The sequence below is a fragment of the Callospermophilus lateralis genome, chromosome 1 (genome assembly GCF_048772815.1).
Source record: "Callospermophilus lateralis isolate mCalLat2 chromosome 1, mCalLat2.hap1, whole genome shotgun sequence".
NCBI lineage: Eukaryota > Metazoa > Chordata > Mammalia > Rodentia > Sciuridae > Callospermophilus > Callospermophilus lateralis.
Window position 1 is genome coordinate 121,892,177 of NC_135305.1, and position 17,918 is coordinate 121,910,094.

General features: G+C 36.2%; 2 protein-coding genes across 12 annotated transcripts in view; one reads left to right on the forward strand and one right to left on the reverse strand.

Moving 5' to 3' along the window:
• Window positions 1–17,918, forward strand: part of Sfi1 (SFI1 centrin binding protein) — a 70,038-nt gene that overhangs the window by 13,084 nt on the left and 39,036 nt on the right. For all 3 annotated transcript variants that reach the window (XM_076838050.1, XM_076838060.1, XM_076838069.1), the window contains exons 4-8: window positions 1,050–1,121; window positions 5,808–5,918; window positions 7,990–8,084; window positions 12,104–12,221; window positions 14,892–14,994. In XM_076838050.1, the coding sequence (XP_076694165.1) occupies window positions 1,050–1,121; window positions 5,808–5,918; window positions 7,990–8,084; window positions 12,104–12,221; window positions 14,892–14,994 (499 nt within the window). The remainder of the gene's footprint in view (window positions 1–1,049; window positions 1,122–5,807; window positions 5,919–7,989; window positions 8,085–12,103; window positions 12,222–14,891; window positions 14,995–17,918) is intronic.
• Pisd (phosphatidylserine decarboxylase) overlaps window positions 1–17,918 on the reverse strand; it is a 116,663-nt gene that overhangs the window by 10,045 nt on the left and 88,700 nt on the right. The window lies entirely within an intron of this gene.

The following is a 17,918-nucleotide window of genomic DNA, read 5'->3' on the forward strand; positions in this document are numbered from 1 at the left end:
TATCCATATTTGGAAGAATGAAACTAGATTCTTATCTCTCACCCTGTACAAAAGTCAACTCAAAGTGGATTAAAGATCTAGGCATAAGACCAGTAACTTTGCAACTATTAGAAGAAAACATAGGAGAAATACATCCATATATAGATCCAGGTGATGACTTCCTAAATAGGACTCCTGTAGCTCAGGAAATAATAGCAAGTGTCAATAAATGGGAAAGCATCAAATTAAAAAGCTTCTGCACAGCAAAAGAAACAGTAGCATGAAGAGAGAACTCATAGAATGGAGCATATCTTTTTCAGCTTCTCTTCTGACAGAGGATTAATATCCAGAATATATATATATAAAGAAAACACCAAGAGACAAGAAACACATTCAGTAAATGGGCAAATGAACTGAACAACTGAACACTTTTTTCAAAAGATAAAGTACAAATGGTCAATAATAATACAAATGCATAACATCTTTAGATAAATTATGTCATCAGCTTAGGTATCCATCGACAGACAAGTGGATTAACAAAATGTGGTATATATAATCAATGGAGTTTTATTCAGCCTTAATAGAAACAAAATTATTTGCAGAAAAGTAGGTGGAACTGGAGTGCATCATATTAGGTGAAATAAGTCAGAAGCCAGACTTAGAAAAGACAAATACTCTTATGTTGTATCTCATATGTACAAGCTAGTGGGAAAAGAAGGGGGAGGGAGGAGGATATCAGGAAAGAAAGGAGCCCCATAGGATAAAAGATAATCAAGAAGGGGGAGGACGTAAGGGGAAGTATTCGGGAGTGAAATTGATCAAATTTATGTTTTATGAATATACCAAAATGCCACAAAGAAACTACATTTTGTTTAATTAGTTTTATGTACCAATAAAAAAATCTTGACTTTAGCTTTATAAATTTGTCTCCTATGTTCTGTTTGATGCAAGATTAGCTATGATATTTCCTTTTGAGTCATATTAGTGTCCCTTCTCCTGGGACCTTAAAGGTTTCCTCTCATTAACCAAACAGTTATAACATATACATGTCTTTTCTTTCCTTTTTTCAGATGTGTGACCAGAAAGTTCTTGTATTTGTGGATTCGAATGACTTTTGGGAGAGTATTTCCCTCTAAAGCCAGGTAGTGTTAGCTCAGAATAACACATTTCTGTTGAACTCAGTTTAGGTTTTAACTTCATACTAGCTTCTACATACTTTATTATGTCATATATTATTACATTCTTCTACCGTGCCTCCCCAGCCTCCTGGAGCTGGAATATTACCTAATATAATGATGTGAGGATAACTCATGCATATTAGTTGACTGGATAAATGCATAGAGGAGTGAACCAGGTGAACAAAATGAACTAGGATGGTTGTTACCTTTCTGGAAAAAAAAAACTGTTGCCAAGGAGAAGAGCTCATTTAGGGCATTGGTGAGACTGACAGATGGACTTGATCTTGGGAAGAATCTGAGAAAAACCTGGCATGGGCAAGAGTGATCTTCTGTCATATGCTATACATTATACACATACATGTGTGTTTGTGTGTGTACACACCTATATATGTATGTATGATTATATATGTACACTACACATGTTTATATTATACATATACTATTCTTTGCATAGATCTCCACCACCCACTGCTACGATTTTTGGTTACAGTCAATTTAACTGCAGTGGGAGGAATGAGGTATAAGAGGAATCACAGAATCAGGAACACTGAGCAGGAGGTAGTGGGGGTGGGGAGAAGGGGCCTTATAGGGTGTGTTTCAGAGGGAGAATTGGCAGCCATTGAGAATGCTTTTGACTCTGAGAGTCTGACTTAAAGTGTCTTATTAAGCAAATTGATATTTGCTTTTTTTCACAAGCAATTTGGAATTGTCAGTTACTGGTATTGGTTTAGCTGTTCAAGGATACCATTAAAGATTCAACTTTTAGCTGGGCATGGTGGTACACACCCGTAATTCCAGCAACTTGGGAGGCTAAGCAGGAGGATCACAAGTTCAGGTCCAGCCTCATCAAATTAGTGATACCTTAAGCAGCTTAGACCCTGTCTCAAAATAAAAATTGGGGGCTGGGGATGTGGCTCAAGTGGTAGCGCGCTCGCCTGGCATGCGTGCGGCCCGGGTTCGATTCTCAGCACCACGTACAAACAAAGATGTTGTGTCCGCCGATAACTAAAAAATAAATATCAAAAAATTCTCTCTCTCTCTCTCTCTCTCTCTCTCTCTCCTCTCTCACTCTCTCTTAAAAAATAAAATAAAATAAATAAAATAAAAACAATAAAAATTGGGCCGGGGATGTGGCTCAGTGATTGAGTGCCCATGGGTTCAATCCCGCTCTCAAAAAAAAAAAATGCAAGTACTCAACTTTTATTATACTTGTAGCTGACTGTCCTTAACATATTGGCACTTTATGCTCACAGGTGACATTGCATAGTTTCAGGATGACTGTTCCAGGGAAGGACAAATAGTGTTGTCATTTAGATCTGTCTTTTATCAGGAAAAAAAAACAAAAAAAAAAAACTTCTAGAAGTCCCTGGCTGCATTCTGTTTCTGCCTCATTGGCCAGAGCTTTGTCATGGACTATCTTTAGCTATAGAGGAGGTTGGGAATGAAAATTGTTCCACCCTTTGTAGGGGATACTAGTGAAGATGTAGGGGCTTGGTGGTTCATGTTGGTTTAGTCAGTGACAGCTAGTACTACCATACTATGGTTATAGCTTTAAAAAGTTCACATGCTCTTGTTCATTTCTTTTCTCTTGAGTGGTACGGGTTATAGAGAACAAAATATTGAACTAGAATTTAGGAGACTTGAGTTTTGATTCCATCCCTGACCCTCATTGTCTGATCTGAGGATAAGGTATAGTTTTGGGCCTCAATTTGTGTTTTTAAATTTTTATTATTATTATTTGAAACGGGGTCTTGTTGAATTGTTTAGGGTCTCCATAAGTTGCTGATGCAGGTCTCAAACTTGAAATCCTCCTGCCTCAGCCTTCAGAATTGATGAGATTACAGGCCTGTACCACCACACCTGGATATGGGCCTCAATTTCTGAAACTTAAATGAGAGAATGGAAATATTTGTTCTCTAAGTATGTTCGTATTTAAGAGATTTTAAAAAGCTAATTGGTTTTATGTGTTTGTACTTACAAATCCAGGGTTTCCTCAGGCTTTGGAGGCAGAATTTAGGAGATTTCATTGGGGAACTTTCAACTGTCAGCATCTCTGAAGGCCTTTTTCCTAGATTAAGATCAGTTTTCCCCAGAGTAGATGAATCCTCTGAATTCCTCCTGATATGGGATGGACTTAAGTGGGAGCATGGCTGCACGCAGGGAAGGGGAGTAGAGTTTCATTGTTTATTATGTCAACTCTCAGTTTAGGGACTGTCTCCAGAGCTTTGCCTAGTCGTCTAGAATCTGGCACTTCTCTGGTTCAGCCTCTCCAGAGAGAAACTGAGTCTTGACTTGGGTGAACAAGACCTAGGAACCTAACGACTTCTGATATAATCCTCTCTTCATATAATCCTGGCTCCTTCCTTCCAGATGCCTCTTAGTCCTATGTCATTTCAGTTCTCTGCCTTTTCTGATTTGGTAACTCAGTTGCCACTTGCCTACCTACTTTTTCATTAATTACGTAAACTTTGTTGACATCTGTCATCTTCTGTCCTATTTTCTGTGAGTATCTGCCTTTTTAAATGTATTTGCTATTATTTTAGTGGTGTTTTGGGAAGGGAAGAAGGTAGATGGTTGTGTTCATTGTACCATGTGCAGGTGGTTCTTAAGTTTTAAAATAATGAACAAATCTGTTGAAAATTTTCAAAGAGTATAAAATCTTACAATTTAGGAAATGCCAGTCTCCTCTAATTCCTCCCTGAGAACCACTGATATTAATTTGGTATTTTGGAGGTCTTTCCAGGCTTTTTATATGTATAATCATTTACATATGCATGAACACATACATGTGTATATTTATTTGCTTATAAATTACATATTATACCAATTCCAACACATAGGTGCTGAATATACATTATTTTATTATTGTTTTTGTGCTGGGATTTAACCCAGGGGCCCATTACCACTACCCTTTGTGTTTTTCATTTTGAAACTGGGTCTCGCTATGTTGCTTAGGGCCTCACTAAGTTGCTGATACTGGCCTTGAACTTGTGATCCTCTTTCCTCAGCCTCATGTGTAACTAGGATTATTGACAGTGCTACTGCATCTGGCTGAATATACATAAAATATTCACTTAAAAAATGGTGCCAGCTGGGTGTGGTGGTGTACACCTGTAATGTCAGCAGCTGAGGAGTATTGCAAGTTTGAGGTCAGCCTCAGCAATTTAGGGAAGCCCTAAGCAACTTAGTGAGACCCAGTCTTAAAATAAAAGAAAGGGCTAGGGTTGTAGCTCAGTGGTAAAGCACTCTGGATTCAATTCTTGGTATTAAAAAAAAAAAAAGGTACTATGTTATATATACCATACAATTACTTTTCCTGAGCGTCTGTCCATTTTTGTGCTCTTACCTCTGCTTCTTTCATGAAAACTGACTGCATGGCATTGATTAAATTAATTTGTCCTCTTTTTTTTTTTCAAATTTTTTTAGTTGTTGATCGACTTTTATTTTATTTATTTATATGTGGTGCTGAGAATCAAACCCAGTGCTTCACACATGCCAGGCAAGTGTGCTACCGCTGAGCCCCAGCCCACCAATTTGTCCTCTTTTATTGTGTTCTTAAAAATTATTAACAATAATGAAGTGAATTTCCTTATGAATATCTTTTTTTTTTTTTGGTATCTGGTATTAAATCCAGGGGCAATTAACCCCTGAGCCACTTCCCCAGCCCTTTTTTTGTTTTCTTTTTTAAACTTTTTGAGATAGTCTCTCTAAGTTGCTCAGAGCCTCACTAAATTACTGAGGCTGGCTTTGAATTCCTGCGTCAGCCTCCCGAGCTTCTGGTATTAAAGGCGTGTGCCACCGTGCCTTGCTTTCTTATGAATAACTTTTTAAGCCAGCTTGAAAAATCTGAGTGGGCAAAGAGAAGGGAATATCAGCCTGTGGAACTTAGAAAAGAAATTCAAAGTGATTGACAAGGACCCACGTTCTTGAGTTATCAATCACTTTGACAGTGACATCAGAACCATCACTGCTTATTTGTTTTCTTTTTTTTTTTTTTTTAAAGAGAGAGAGGGAGAGAGAATTTTTTTTAAAAAAATATTTTTTAGTTTTCAGCGGACACAACATCTTTGTTTGTATGTGGTGCTGAGGATCAAACCCAGGCCGCACGCATGCCAGGCGAGCGCGCTACCGCTTGAGCCACATCCCCAGCCCTTATTTGTTTTCTTATTACCTTTTCCCTCTCTTCATTTTCTCTTACCTCTCTTATGTTTTTATAACTCCCTTGAACAGGTTTCATTTACTTTGTCATCTATGTTCCTGTTAAATATTGGGGATACCATTAGGCATTTTCTTGTTTTAAAACATTAATCTCCTTAGCATATAAATGAGTTGTAATTACCACATTGTGGGAACAAAAAATATTTTTTTAGTCTGATGAATTAATTTGAAATAATTCTCAAATTCATTTATTAAAATTAAAATTTTACTTTAGCATCTTTAATCAGTAATATCTATATTATAAGTTTTTAATCTTCATTTCTTGCTTAAGTAGTTTTAAGTTTTTTATTTGAAAAAGTTAAATATGTCTATTTTTAATTTATTTTGGTGTTTACTCTTCTTTAAGAAGGCTAGGTAATAAGAAACTGATTTTGGAATACATGCTAGCTCCAACTTCATCTTGTCTAACTCTCATGTTTTTCATGGCCCAAGGTTTTACTATGAGCAGAGACTACTACGGAAAGTCTTTGAAGAATGGAAAGAAGAGTGGTGGGTTTTGCATCGAGAATGGAAACTCTGTGTTCGAGCTGACTGTCACTACAGGTCAGATTTTGTGTCATATTACTTCAGTTTTACACATTTTTTAAAAAAATATTTATTTTTAGTTGTAGTTGGACGCAGTACTTTTATTTGATTTATTTATTTTTGTGTGGTGCTGAGGATTGAACCCAGGGCCTTGCACATGCTCAGTGAGTGCTCTACTGCTGAGCCACAACCTCAGCCCCCAATTTTACACATTTTAATATATAGATTTGACATATTGTCAGATTCCTTTTGGCATGTTTTTGGTCAAAAGGAGTAAAGTTAGATTGCTTTCTGGTTTTCTTCAAATCATTTTTAGAGTAAGCAATTTGAAGTCCTAAATTAAACCCAAGCTGTATGCGTGCACTTGCATGTGTATATATATATGCATACACACTCCTAATAACCATTATATATTGGTCATGCTAGTGATTTGATTGGGGTTTCTCACTGATTCTCACTTCTATGTAATTTCTGAGAGTATTCTATTATTTAAAAAATATTGTTGTAATTCATGTTGATTATGGGAGAAAATATATGCCCAATATAGAACATTAAGAAAAAAAACGGAAAATGGAAATAGAAAGTAAACATTCTCTTTTTGTTGTTGTTGTTGTTGTTGTGTTGGGTATTGAACACAGGGACTTGTGCATGCAAGGAAAGCACTCTACCAACTGAGCCATATCCCCAGCCCCAGTAAACATTCTTAATCCTTGATGTTCACATTCACATTCCCTGAGATGAAGGGGATAAAGTAAAACTTGTAAATTAGATCAAGTACACATTTTTTTAGATCTTTTCTTTTTTAAAAGTATATATACGTTGTATCTTTAAGATGATATTGACTGTCATTATAGTCACTTTTAGTTGGGATAGGACTTCTGACTTCTGACTATTTCAGATTAAAAATAGATCCACTGAGGTCCTCGCATGGTGGTGCATTTCTGTAATGCTAGTAGCTTGGGAAACTGAGGCAAGAGGCTTAAAGTTCAAAGCCAGTCTTAGCAAGTTAGTGAGGCCTTAGCCAACTTAAAAATACCCTACACTAAATAAAATATAAAATGGGCTGGGTATGTGGCTCAGTGGTTGAGTGCCCCTGTGTTTAATCCCTGGTACTTAAAGAGAGAGAGAGAGAGAGAGAGAGAGATTGATTGATTTTCAGTAGTTCTAAAAGCCTACACTTAAATTTGAAATCAAGCTTTAGAATTGGGGTAGTGAAATTATGGAGGGATGAAAGTGTTAAGATGTGTGATGTCTATATAAAGGAGAAGAAAAAGGAAAAAGCTCCATTGACCATATTGCAGTGACAAGGAGAAGTAATGTTTTTCAGTGTGGATTATTAGAATGATATGAGTGTCCTTCCAAATGTCATGGCTTTGTGCATGTTGAAAGTGAAGTTATTCTCGGAGAAGTCAAGCTTTTCTTCCTCAGTGACATTTTAAGGTATAGAGAATGAATCTTTCTCTATATAATTTATCCTCCTATTTTCAAGGAGGATAAATTTCTCTGTGATTGTAGGAAATGGAATTTTTGCTTAGGTGCTGATAGGTTTTTTGTTCTATATTTCATGTTCTGAGTATAGAACAGATGGGTGTGTTGGATTAAGAGTTGTTTTGTCTTAAAAAGCCATTAGTGTTGCATACCAGTGCAGTGTTTCATACCTGTGATCCCAGCAACTTGGGAGGCTGTTTCAAGGGAATCTCAAGTTCAACGCCAATCTGGGCAATCTGTCTTAAAATTAAAATAAAAAGGGCTGGGGATGTAGCTCACTTCTAAATCTCCTCTGGTTTCAATCCCCACTATTTAAAAAAAAAAAAAAAGTATTACTTCTCCTTGGCACTGAAATATGGTCAGTTGTACCAGGTGCAGTGGTGCATGTCTGTGGTCCCAGTGACTGTGGAGCCTGGGGCAGGAGAGTTGTGATTTTGAGGCCATCCTCGGCAATTTAGTGAGATCCTGTCTGAAAATTAGAAAGGACTAGGGATGTAGCTCAGTGGTAAAGTGACCCAAGACTCCATCCTCAGTACCAAAAAAGAAAGAAAGAAAGAAAAAGAATCAATGCCATATATCATTTCTTTTTCTGATTCCTCAGATATTACTTGTACAACCTAATGTTCCAGTACTGGAAGATCTATGTGCATCAGCAGCAGGAGATGAAGAACAAGTACATTAGAGCTGAGGATCATGGTGAGAAAAGGAACCATATGTGTAAAGTAGATGCCCACATTTACTTTCACAGGAGCTCTTGAGAGGGATAAACAGATTGTCTGGAAGCAAGAATAACTCAAGATTAAAGGGAAGATTCCATTTCACATTTTTCAGAATGCATAATCTCTAGGGTATATGATCACATCTCTATGATTTTCTCCATATGGCATGGTTTATACACTTAAGACTCATTTAATGAGAATTTGTGTGTCCTGGCAATGCCTGTTGGTGGGTTGTTCTGGCTATGTATCTCCTATGGCACTTGGGGCTGCAGTCTATTTGGCCGCCATGTATCAATTTTCCAGATATTTGAGAAGAGCCATATACTGCTCATTTCTGAACTGTTTTGCCCAGGTTGCTTCTTAGTGATCCAGTGATTAGTTGAGTGCTGGTTCTTTTTTGGTTCCTCCATAAGTAGAGTCCAGAAACCCATCTGAAGAGTCCAAGGGAAAAAGGCACAAGGTTTCAAAATGATTATGTAACCTGCATTAGCTACTGCCTTATATGCATTCCATATGACTCTCCTGCAGGTACTTCAAACTCACCCTGCATGTCACAAGTACTTGTCAACTCCCTTACCATGTAGACCTGCTTTTCTTTCTACTTTTCCTAAGTGAGAAGCCTTTGTTAGGAATAGCTTGTTCATTTCTTATGCCTCAAATCATCAGTTATCTAATATTATATGATAGTCCTCTGTGGTGTCACTTGTCGTCTTTTTTCTTTGCCACTGCCTGAGAGTAATCCTCATCTTTTCTACAGAATGTTATGTGTATCTTTTCAGTCATTTCCTTGCACTTATTTTCTCCCTCTTCTCATTGTGTGCATAGCTAAAGCATGGTAAGACACAGAAAATATCATATCACTCTCTTGCAATAATAGTTCATTTGGTCTAGGCATGTTGGCACTTTCCTATAATCCTAGTTACTCAGGAGGCTGAGGCAAGAGAATCACAAGTTTGAGGTCAGCCTCAGCAACTTAGACCCTGAGCAGCTGGGATTACAGGTATCTGCCACTGTGCCCAACCATTTTCAAGCCCATTTCAAAAGGTGAAAGATTTATGTGATCTGAAGAGAAACCAAAGTATCAGGTTTTTGTTTTCAAGGAATATGTTTTTCAAATATGTTATCAAATTTATGGGCATGGAATATTTCATTATAATAACTTCAGTGTGTTACAGAATCTGTAGTCAAACCCTTTTTTTAATTCTTGATGTTGGTAATTTATGTCTTCAGTCTTTTTATTTTTGACCATTATGATTTTTTTATTTGTTCTTTTTAGTTAAACGTGACAGTAGAATGTATTTTGACATATCATACACTCACGGAAGCTTTGGTTTTAATTTGGTCTTCTTTTTCTAGTTTCTTAGAATGTAAATTGAGGTTATTGATTTAAGACATTTCTTTTTTTTTCCTAAGATAAGCATTTAGTGCTACAAATAAAGTTTCCTTAAAGTGTTTTAACTGCATCATGCAAAATTTAATGTTATATTTCTGTTTTCATTCAGTTAAAAAAAATTCTAATTCCACTTATGATTTTTCCTCTTTTTTTTTTTTTTTTTTTTTGTACTGGGGATTGATCCCAGAGGCACTCTACTATTGTCCTATATTCCCAGTCTTTTTTAGTTTTTATTTTGAGACATGATCTCACTGAGTTGCCCAGACTGGCCTGGATCTTGTAACCCTCTTGCCTCAGCCACCAAGTTGCTGGGTAGAGGCGTAGGCCCCATAGATTATTTAAAAGAATGCTTAGTTTCCTAATATTTGGGTATCTTCTTGTATCCTTTTGTTAAGAATTTCTAATTTATTCCATTATAGATTAGATAATAAGATACAGTATGATTTCAGTCCTTTTATTTTTTAATTTTTTTTATTATTAGTTGTTCAAAACATTACAAAGCTCTTGACATATTTCATACATTTGATTCAAGTAGATTATGGACTCCCATTTTTATCCCATATACAGATTGCAGAATCACATCGGTTACACATCCACTTTTTTACATACTGCCATACCAGTCCTTTTAATTTTAAGGTTTGATTTGTGGCCCAGAATATGTCCTGTCTCATAAATGTTATCTATGTATTGTGGAACAGAAGGGAAAAGTCACTGGAATTTTTAAGAGAAAAAAATTATTTCTGACTTATGTGTTCTTTCAGGCCATGTCTGTAGACATCTGAAGTACTATTCACTATTGTGTAAAAAGTTTACAAGTACTTTCAGGCCTTAAGGAGAATTATGATCACATTGTCACATATATCAAAATCATGGCAGAGACAGTTAATGCAGATTCCTGTGTTATATGTCTAGAAAATAGATATATTTTTCATGAATTATTAGATACATTTTTCATGAATTATCTCATGTATGATTTATAGACATACCTGTAAGAGAACATCATTTTACAGATGAGGAACATTTATAGGTTACTTAGCCTATAAGTGAAAAAAATCAGTATTGAAAAAAATCGGTAATGAAACCCATCTTTAGTTGGGCACAGTGGTGCACACCTGTATTCCCAGCAGTTTGGGAATCTGTTGCAGGAATATGGAAAGTTCAAGGCCCACCTCATCAACTTAGCAAGGTCCTAAGGAACTTAGTGAGACTCTTTCTCAAATAAAAAATAGAAAGAGCTGAGGATGTAGCTCAGTGGTAGAGTGCTCTGGGCACTTTCAGGACACCACCACTTTCCAGGGCACTTTCCAGGACACCACCCCCCAAATAAAATTTTAAGAAATCCCGCTTATCTTATTTGAGCCCAGACTCTAGACCTCAGTACCATGCTAGTCCTTATTACCCAAAGTATGCTGAATCCTGAGGTCTGGGATGAGCACAAGGAAGAGAGATGTTAAAATCTCCTTCATATTTTAATTTGAAATATACAATATATCTTTAGTACTCCTGGCCACATTTTGGAGAATGTTCAAAAACTAGTAATTTTATTTTCTCCATTATGTTCCATAAAGCAAAAAAAATTTACTTCATTAGTGATGGTTTTCATAATGGAAGTGGAATTTACTAGGAGAACTGTGAGCCCTTGCATCTCCTATTTGTAATAAATTTGTCTTTCCTTCATGATCATTAATTGTCCTTTATATTCTGTTTCTCAAACAGATAAATCCTTCTTCTGGTTTTATTTTTTTTTCCTTTCTTTCTTTTAAATAAGATGGAGTCTTGCTATGTTGCCTAGGCTAGCATAAATCTCCTGGATGCAAAGAATCCTCTTGCTCAGCCTCCTGAGTAACTGGGACTAGTGGTTTGTGCTAGTATCTCTGGCCCATCCCTTCTTTTTGTCTAGCTTATTCTACTTCAAATAGCAAGTTTTGTAGCATGATTTTTTCCTTCTTTATATTAAGGAAAGATTTAAATAATAAACTTTCATGTATCCATTACCCAACTTAAACAATTATAACTCCTACCCATCTTTTCACATCCCTGTGGCGCTCCCTTTTTTTGCTGCCTGTTTATTCACGTCATTTCATCTATAAATACTGTAGAAAATATATTTATTTAAAATAAGAAATTTTAGAGTAAGGATTTCTGAACAGTTCAGTATGTTGGTTTTCCTGTAAATGCTTTGTACTTGCCATCCTTGTTTTTGTTTTGAGTCCTTTTAATTTTGCACCACTTCACAACATTTCCAGCAGGGGGCACCTGAGGGCTGTAGGGATTTAACTCTTCAAAGACTGGATGAGTACAGAGCACCTTTGAGCTTTCATTGTAACCCAGAGTAATGCATCCTCTGTCAGCCCTTTAAAAAACATCTATCTCTCGCTGAGTGTGGTGATGCACACCTTTAATCCCCGTCACTCGAAGGCTGAGACAAGAGGTTTGCATGTTCTAGACCAGCCTCAGCAATTTAGTGAGATCCTAAGCAATTTTGCAAGGCCCTGTCTCAAAAAAAGGGAGTGAAGATATGGCTCACCCCTGGTTAAGTGCCCCTGGGTTCAATCCTCAGCACCAAAAATAAAATAAAACATAAAAAACATCTTTGTGTCTAGATGCAAAGCAAAAGATGCGACAAGCCTGGAAGTCCTGGTTGATCTATGTGGTTGTTCGTAGGACCAAATTGCAGATGCAGACCACTGCTCTGGAGTTTAGGCACCAGAGTATCTTACGGTGAGTATGCTCAATTACCCTACAGATTAACAGCCATTATTTTACCTCAACATGCTTCTTTAACCCGCCTTAAAAAATGTTTTGAATACAGCTTATGCCTAATATGTATTGATAACTTGTTCAACTATAAAGATTAATCACACAATTCCTTATAATCACAATAAATACTTATTTAGTATATTACTCTGTTATAAACCCTATGTTCAACAGATGTTGTTTAACGATGACCTTAAAAAATAAAGAAACCCTGTGTTAAGTTAGTATGTATGTTAATTTTTTAATGTAAAGTATCTCATTTAATTCTCATCATAAACTATAAGACTCAGGAAGATTGAGTAACTTGTCTGAACTCATGTAAGTTGTAATTGGTAAAACTAAGGCTCACCCACCCTTGCTTTAACTTCTGTTCTTCATTGTATCACATCAGCATTGTGGACACACTGGAAGAACATGAAGTAGTTGTGATATGTGTACCAATGAGCTACTTTATAATGAGACTAATTCCCCTATATATTGTCTCTGATGGTTCTTTGGGTCCTGAATGGCAGTATACTAAAAGCTCAGCATCTGCCCAGAAAAACTGGGCACTAAATATAGCATGGATAGCTTTGCAGCTACACTGATTTGGATTTGTAACCCTGTTCCAGCATATATTATTGGGTCACTTCACTTCTCCAAGTCTCTGATTCCTCATCTGTGAAATAGGCCTATGTGGCATTGAGTGTCTTTTAAGGTTGCCATTGAGAATAAATAAAGTAATATTTTTAAAGTAATTAGCAGTGTCCAGAACATCAGTGGACATAAAAAAATTATTTAAATAGAAATAACATAATAATAACATAATTTATTTTAAATTTATTCAGTATTTTGAAATAGTATGCAGTTCTACTTGAATCTATGGAGAATATATTTTATACAATCAATTTATTTACTTAATGTATATTTATTGAGGGCTTAAAATGTTCTTGGACTATACTGGTGCTGGGGCTATGTTCAGGGAACTTGTAATTCCTTAAAGTTTTTTTTGTTTTTGTTTTTTGACATAACTTAAAATAAATAAATATATATATATATATATATATATATTTATTTATTTATTTATTTATATAGTTATATATAGTTATAGTTGATAGACCTTTATTTTATTTATTTATCAACTATAACTATATATATATAGTTATCAAATATAACTATATATATAGTTTGATAGACCTTTATTTTATTTATTTATATGTAGCTAAGAAGGAATATGTATAAATGTGTATTTGTATGTATAAAGAAGGAAAAAATCATGCTACAAAATTTGCTGTTTGAAGTAATAATTATGAAGTAGAATAAGCTAGACAAAAAGAAGGGATGAGCCAGCCCCAGCCCAGATTTTTTTTTTTTAAATTAGAGCTTTATGGCTTTACATAGTATTTTGATTCATCCAGACAAACTTGTACATGCATGGAAATCAATTTTGGTTCATGCCTCCCTGCTTCTCTATACCCTTATAATTTTTTAAATTCCTAAAAATGAATATAGCTAGCGATTTTGTCATAAATATTCATTAGCATGATCTTGTTTCGGAGAAAGGAGAGGTCTTTGTGGGTAGAGTGATCAGGCCAGCAATTTGTTTCTGTAAAGCAGAGGTTGCAAACTCTCAATTTCTCAAAGACTGTTTTCCTTCTGCAAATTAGAAAATAAGGAGGGGCTGGCAATGTGTTCAGTTGGTAGAGTGCTGGCCTAGCATGCATGAGGCCCTGTGTTCAATCCCTAGGACCACCAAAAAAAGGTAGGAAAAAACCCAAGCCTGAAATGAAAACCTGGCTAGGGCAGTAGGAAGGGATGGGATCCAAGAAGACTGGAAATCTAAAAGCCATTTTTTTGTGCAACTTATTCAGTAAAATCTTCTGAATTTTTTAAAATTTTTGTTTTATTCATTTATTTGTTGCAGTATTATAGATTAAATCCAGGGGTATTCTACCACTGAGCCACACACCCCAGCTCATTAATTAATTAATTAATTAATTAATGCATGCATGCATGCTAGGGATTGAACCCAGGGGTGCTTAAGCACTGATCCACATCCCCACCCTGTTTTACTTTTTATTTTGAGACAGGGTTTTGTTAAGTTGCTTATAGCCTCACTAAGTTGCTGAGGCGGGCCTCATACTTATAATCCTTCTACCTCTGCCTCCCAAATCTCTGGGATTTTAGGTGTGCTCCACCACGTCCAGCTTATTTTTTATTTTAAATCAGGTTCTCTCTAAGTTGCTGAAGCTATCTTCAAACTGCCATCCTCCTGCCTCCTCTGCCTCCTGAGTCATTGGGGTTTCAGCCATGAGCCACTGTACCTGGATCCTCATTTTTAAAATGTTGGCAATAATTCAAGGTTTTAGAAAATAAACTGTGTAGGCCAGAGGAAGTCTGTAGTGCCTAAAGCTGGATATGATTTTAGGTATCATCAGTTTCCACATGGGCAACTCTAGAATGTTTCTTGATTATTGTTATTGTGGGTTTTTTTGTTTTGTTTTGTTTTGGTAGTGGATCTAGCAGGCATCAGTTTAGAGATGGCACTATGAAGGGAAGGTACTTGAGCTGAGAGTGAGCTGCCTAGTCTATAATGGCCTTTCTCTTTTCTGGGTGTTTTTTTTTCTCACTTCTGTCTTCAATTTGCTCTTCCAGGGTGTGGTGGAGCAAGTGGAGATGGCACCTAGGACAGGCCTACATGAGCCAGGTTCTTCATGCCACAGCTATAAAGCACAGGGCCTTGTGCCTCCAGCTACAGGTGAGTTCAGCAAACTTGGGTTTTGGTGTCCTCTTTCTGTGTTGTTAAGCCTCATACACAGAATGGGCAGGGTAAGACTTCCAATAGGAAGCCACTCTGCTGTAGCCCATTGCTGGGAGGTTAGCTCAGGGGTCTGAGGAGAGGGTGGGTAGCAGAAGTAGTATGGAAGGCTGAGCTTTTCAACAGAAAAGTACTGCTATTAGAAACACACAGAGGCTTGTCCCAGGTGTGATGCCCATGGTTTTTGAGAGTTTCTGGTAAATATGGAACTGAAGGGGGTTTATGAATTAGTTACAAACTATTTAAAGAAACAAGAGTGTACTCTTATTTCCTCATTACAGTTTTTCTACAGCTAATTGGAAAGTAATGCAGGCAGAAAAGAAATTAAGCCAAAAAGAAATTGATGTTCCTTTTCAGTTTTGTTTGTCTCAGGGGTTTCTTTTTGGGCAGTCACTAGGTTTTGGTCAATTATAAAGGACTAAGAATTGTACCTAAAGTATGGTGTGGTAAAACTTTTTATTACATTTGGTGTCTCTGAATTTATCACTTTTTTATATCTGCTGGGTATTTTTTAAGGTTGCCAAGTCAGTTATAGAAAATAGAACAGGGAGTAGGAAAAAATATATCTGTTACTAAATGTAGGAGCAGTATCTTTTTAATCTGACAACATATTGCATAGTCTGTACAAGTATATACAGATGACACGCCGAATAGCATATACAGGATTGTGTGTGTAGTTAAGTGGCAGAGCACATACTTAGCATGTGTGGGCCGTTGGTTCAATCCCCAGCATATGGGGGGAAGGAGGTAGTGTATACAGTCATCTAGATCAGAATAAGTAAACTTTGGCTGATAAGCCAAATTTGGCCTGCTTTTTGATTTTGTAAATAAAGATTTATTGGAATGCTACTACACCCATTATTTCATGTATCATGTGTGTACTTTGAGGCTACAAGAACAGACAAGAGTTGAGTAATTGCAGCAGAAACCATATACCTTACAAAGACCTCTTAAGGAAAAGCTTGCTGACCCATGAATTCCTAATATCTTTTTTTTTTAATATTTATTTTTTAGTTGTAGTTGGACACAATACCTTTTTTCACTTATTTATTTTTATGTGGTGCTGAGGATCGAACCCAGAGTCTCGCACTTGCGAGGTGAGCGCTCTACCACTGAGCCACAACCCCAGCCCTCCTAATATCTTTCAAGACAATTGCAAGGAATAAAGAGATACAGCTCTTGCCAATAATAATTATAGTAGCAGCAGCAACAATAACTTTTTATTTTTATTTTATTCCTGGAGTGCCAGGGGTTGAACCTAAGTCCTCACACATGCACAAGTACTCTACCACTGATATAAACCCTAATCCACAATAACTTTTGTTGTGATCTTATTTGAGCAAGGCCCTGGATTAAGTGCTTTACATCATTATCTCAGTTGATTTTCATAATTCTTTTTCCTTAAACCCTGTATTATTATTGAAAAAACTAAGCAGATTAAATAACTTGAACCAGTGTCATTTACATAACAAAGGTCAGAACCAGGATTTAACCCAAATTAAACTGCAAAGTCATTCTCTGAACCATCATGCTATGTTGTTCTTATGAGACCTATAATCTCAGGAAGGAGATGGAACTGACAAATGGAACATTGTTGTAAACATAGGAGCATAATGAGACTGATTTTCTGTCATTGATGGGCAACTGTATGAGTGTTCCTTTCACATACCCACTTTGAGAGGCCATAAACTCAGTCTGCTCATCCTGCTTTGCTCAGAACATTTGCAGTAGTCTTCAAAGTTTGCAATTACAGAATTGATTGAATATTTTTAGTGAAAGATGTTGAGATTGGGTTTGAGGTTGAATTTAACTTTATATAAAAACTGTCAAAAGTCATTCTGTGGTCATTCATGGTGATTTGTGCCTGTAATCCCAATGACTCAGGAGACATAGGCAGGAGGATACCAAGTTTAACTTGGCAACTTGGCAAGACCCTGCCTCAAAATTAAAAAAGAAAAAAAATATATATGGGCTGGGCTTGTAGCCCAGTGGTTGACTGCTTACCTTACATGTGTGAGGCTCTGGGTTTGATCCTGAGCGCCACATAAAAATAAATAAAGATATTGTGTCCATCTACCCAAAAATTTTTTGAAAAACTATACATATGTGTATACATATATTTTATTTATATATATATATATATATATATATATATATATATACACACACACACACACATACACACACACATATACATACATATATATATATTTATATATATTATATATTTTTATACACACACACACATATGTATATATAAAGATCTGGGGGTATAGCTTTGTGGTAAAGCGCCCCAGTGTTTGGTTCATAGTACTGGGGGAAAAAACTCATTTTGAGTCAGCAAGTGAAAAATGTGAGTAATCAAGGAACTTTGTTGACATAGACTAAAAAACTAGATGAGTCTCTAAGAGTGGACTTCATTGTGTGGATTATATGTAATAATGCCTTGTGTCTATAAATATTACATGGTTTTACCAAGAACTTACCCTTAATTCATTTTTCTTAATCCTTAACAACATCTCTATAAACCAGGCTAGGGCAGTCATCATGGTTACTTAGAACTTGGGCATGGTGGTGCTTGCCTATAATCCCAGTGACCTGGGAGGATGAGGCAGAAGATTGCAAGTTCAAAGCCAGCCTTAGCAATTTAGCAAGGCCCTAAGCAATTTATTGAGACACTGTCTCAAAATAAAATTTAAAAATGGCTGAGTACTTAGTGTTAATGCACCCCTGGCTTCAATCCAAGTACCAAAAAAAAAAAAAAAAAGTTACATATAGGAGGAGGAAGAGTACCTCCTGAATTAACTTTGTTACATAGTTTTAACATTTAAACATTTTACATAATTGAAAAGCAAAAATAAAGC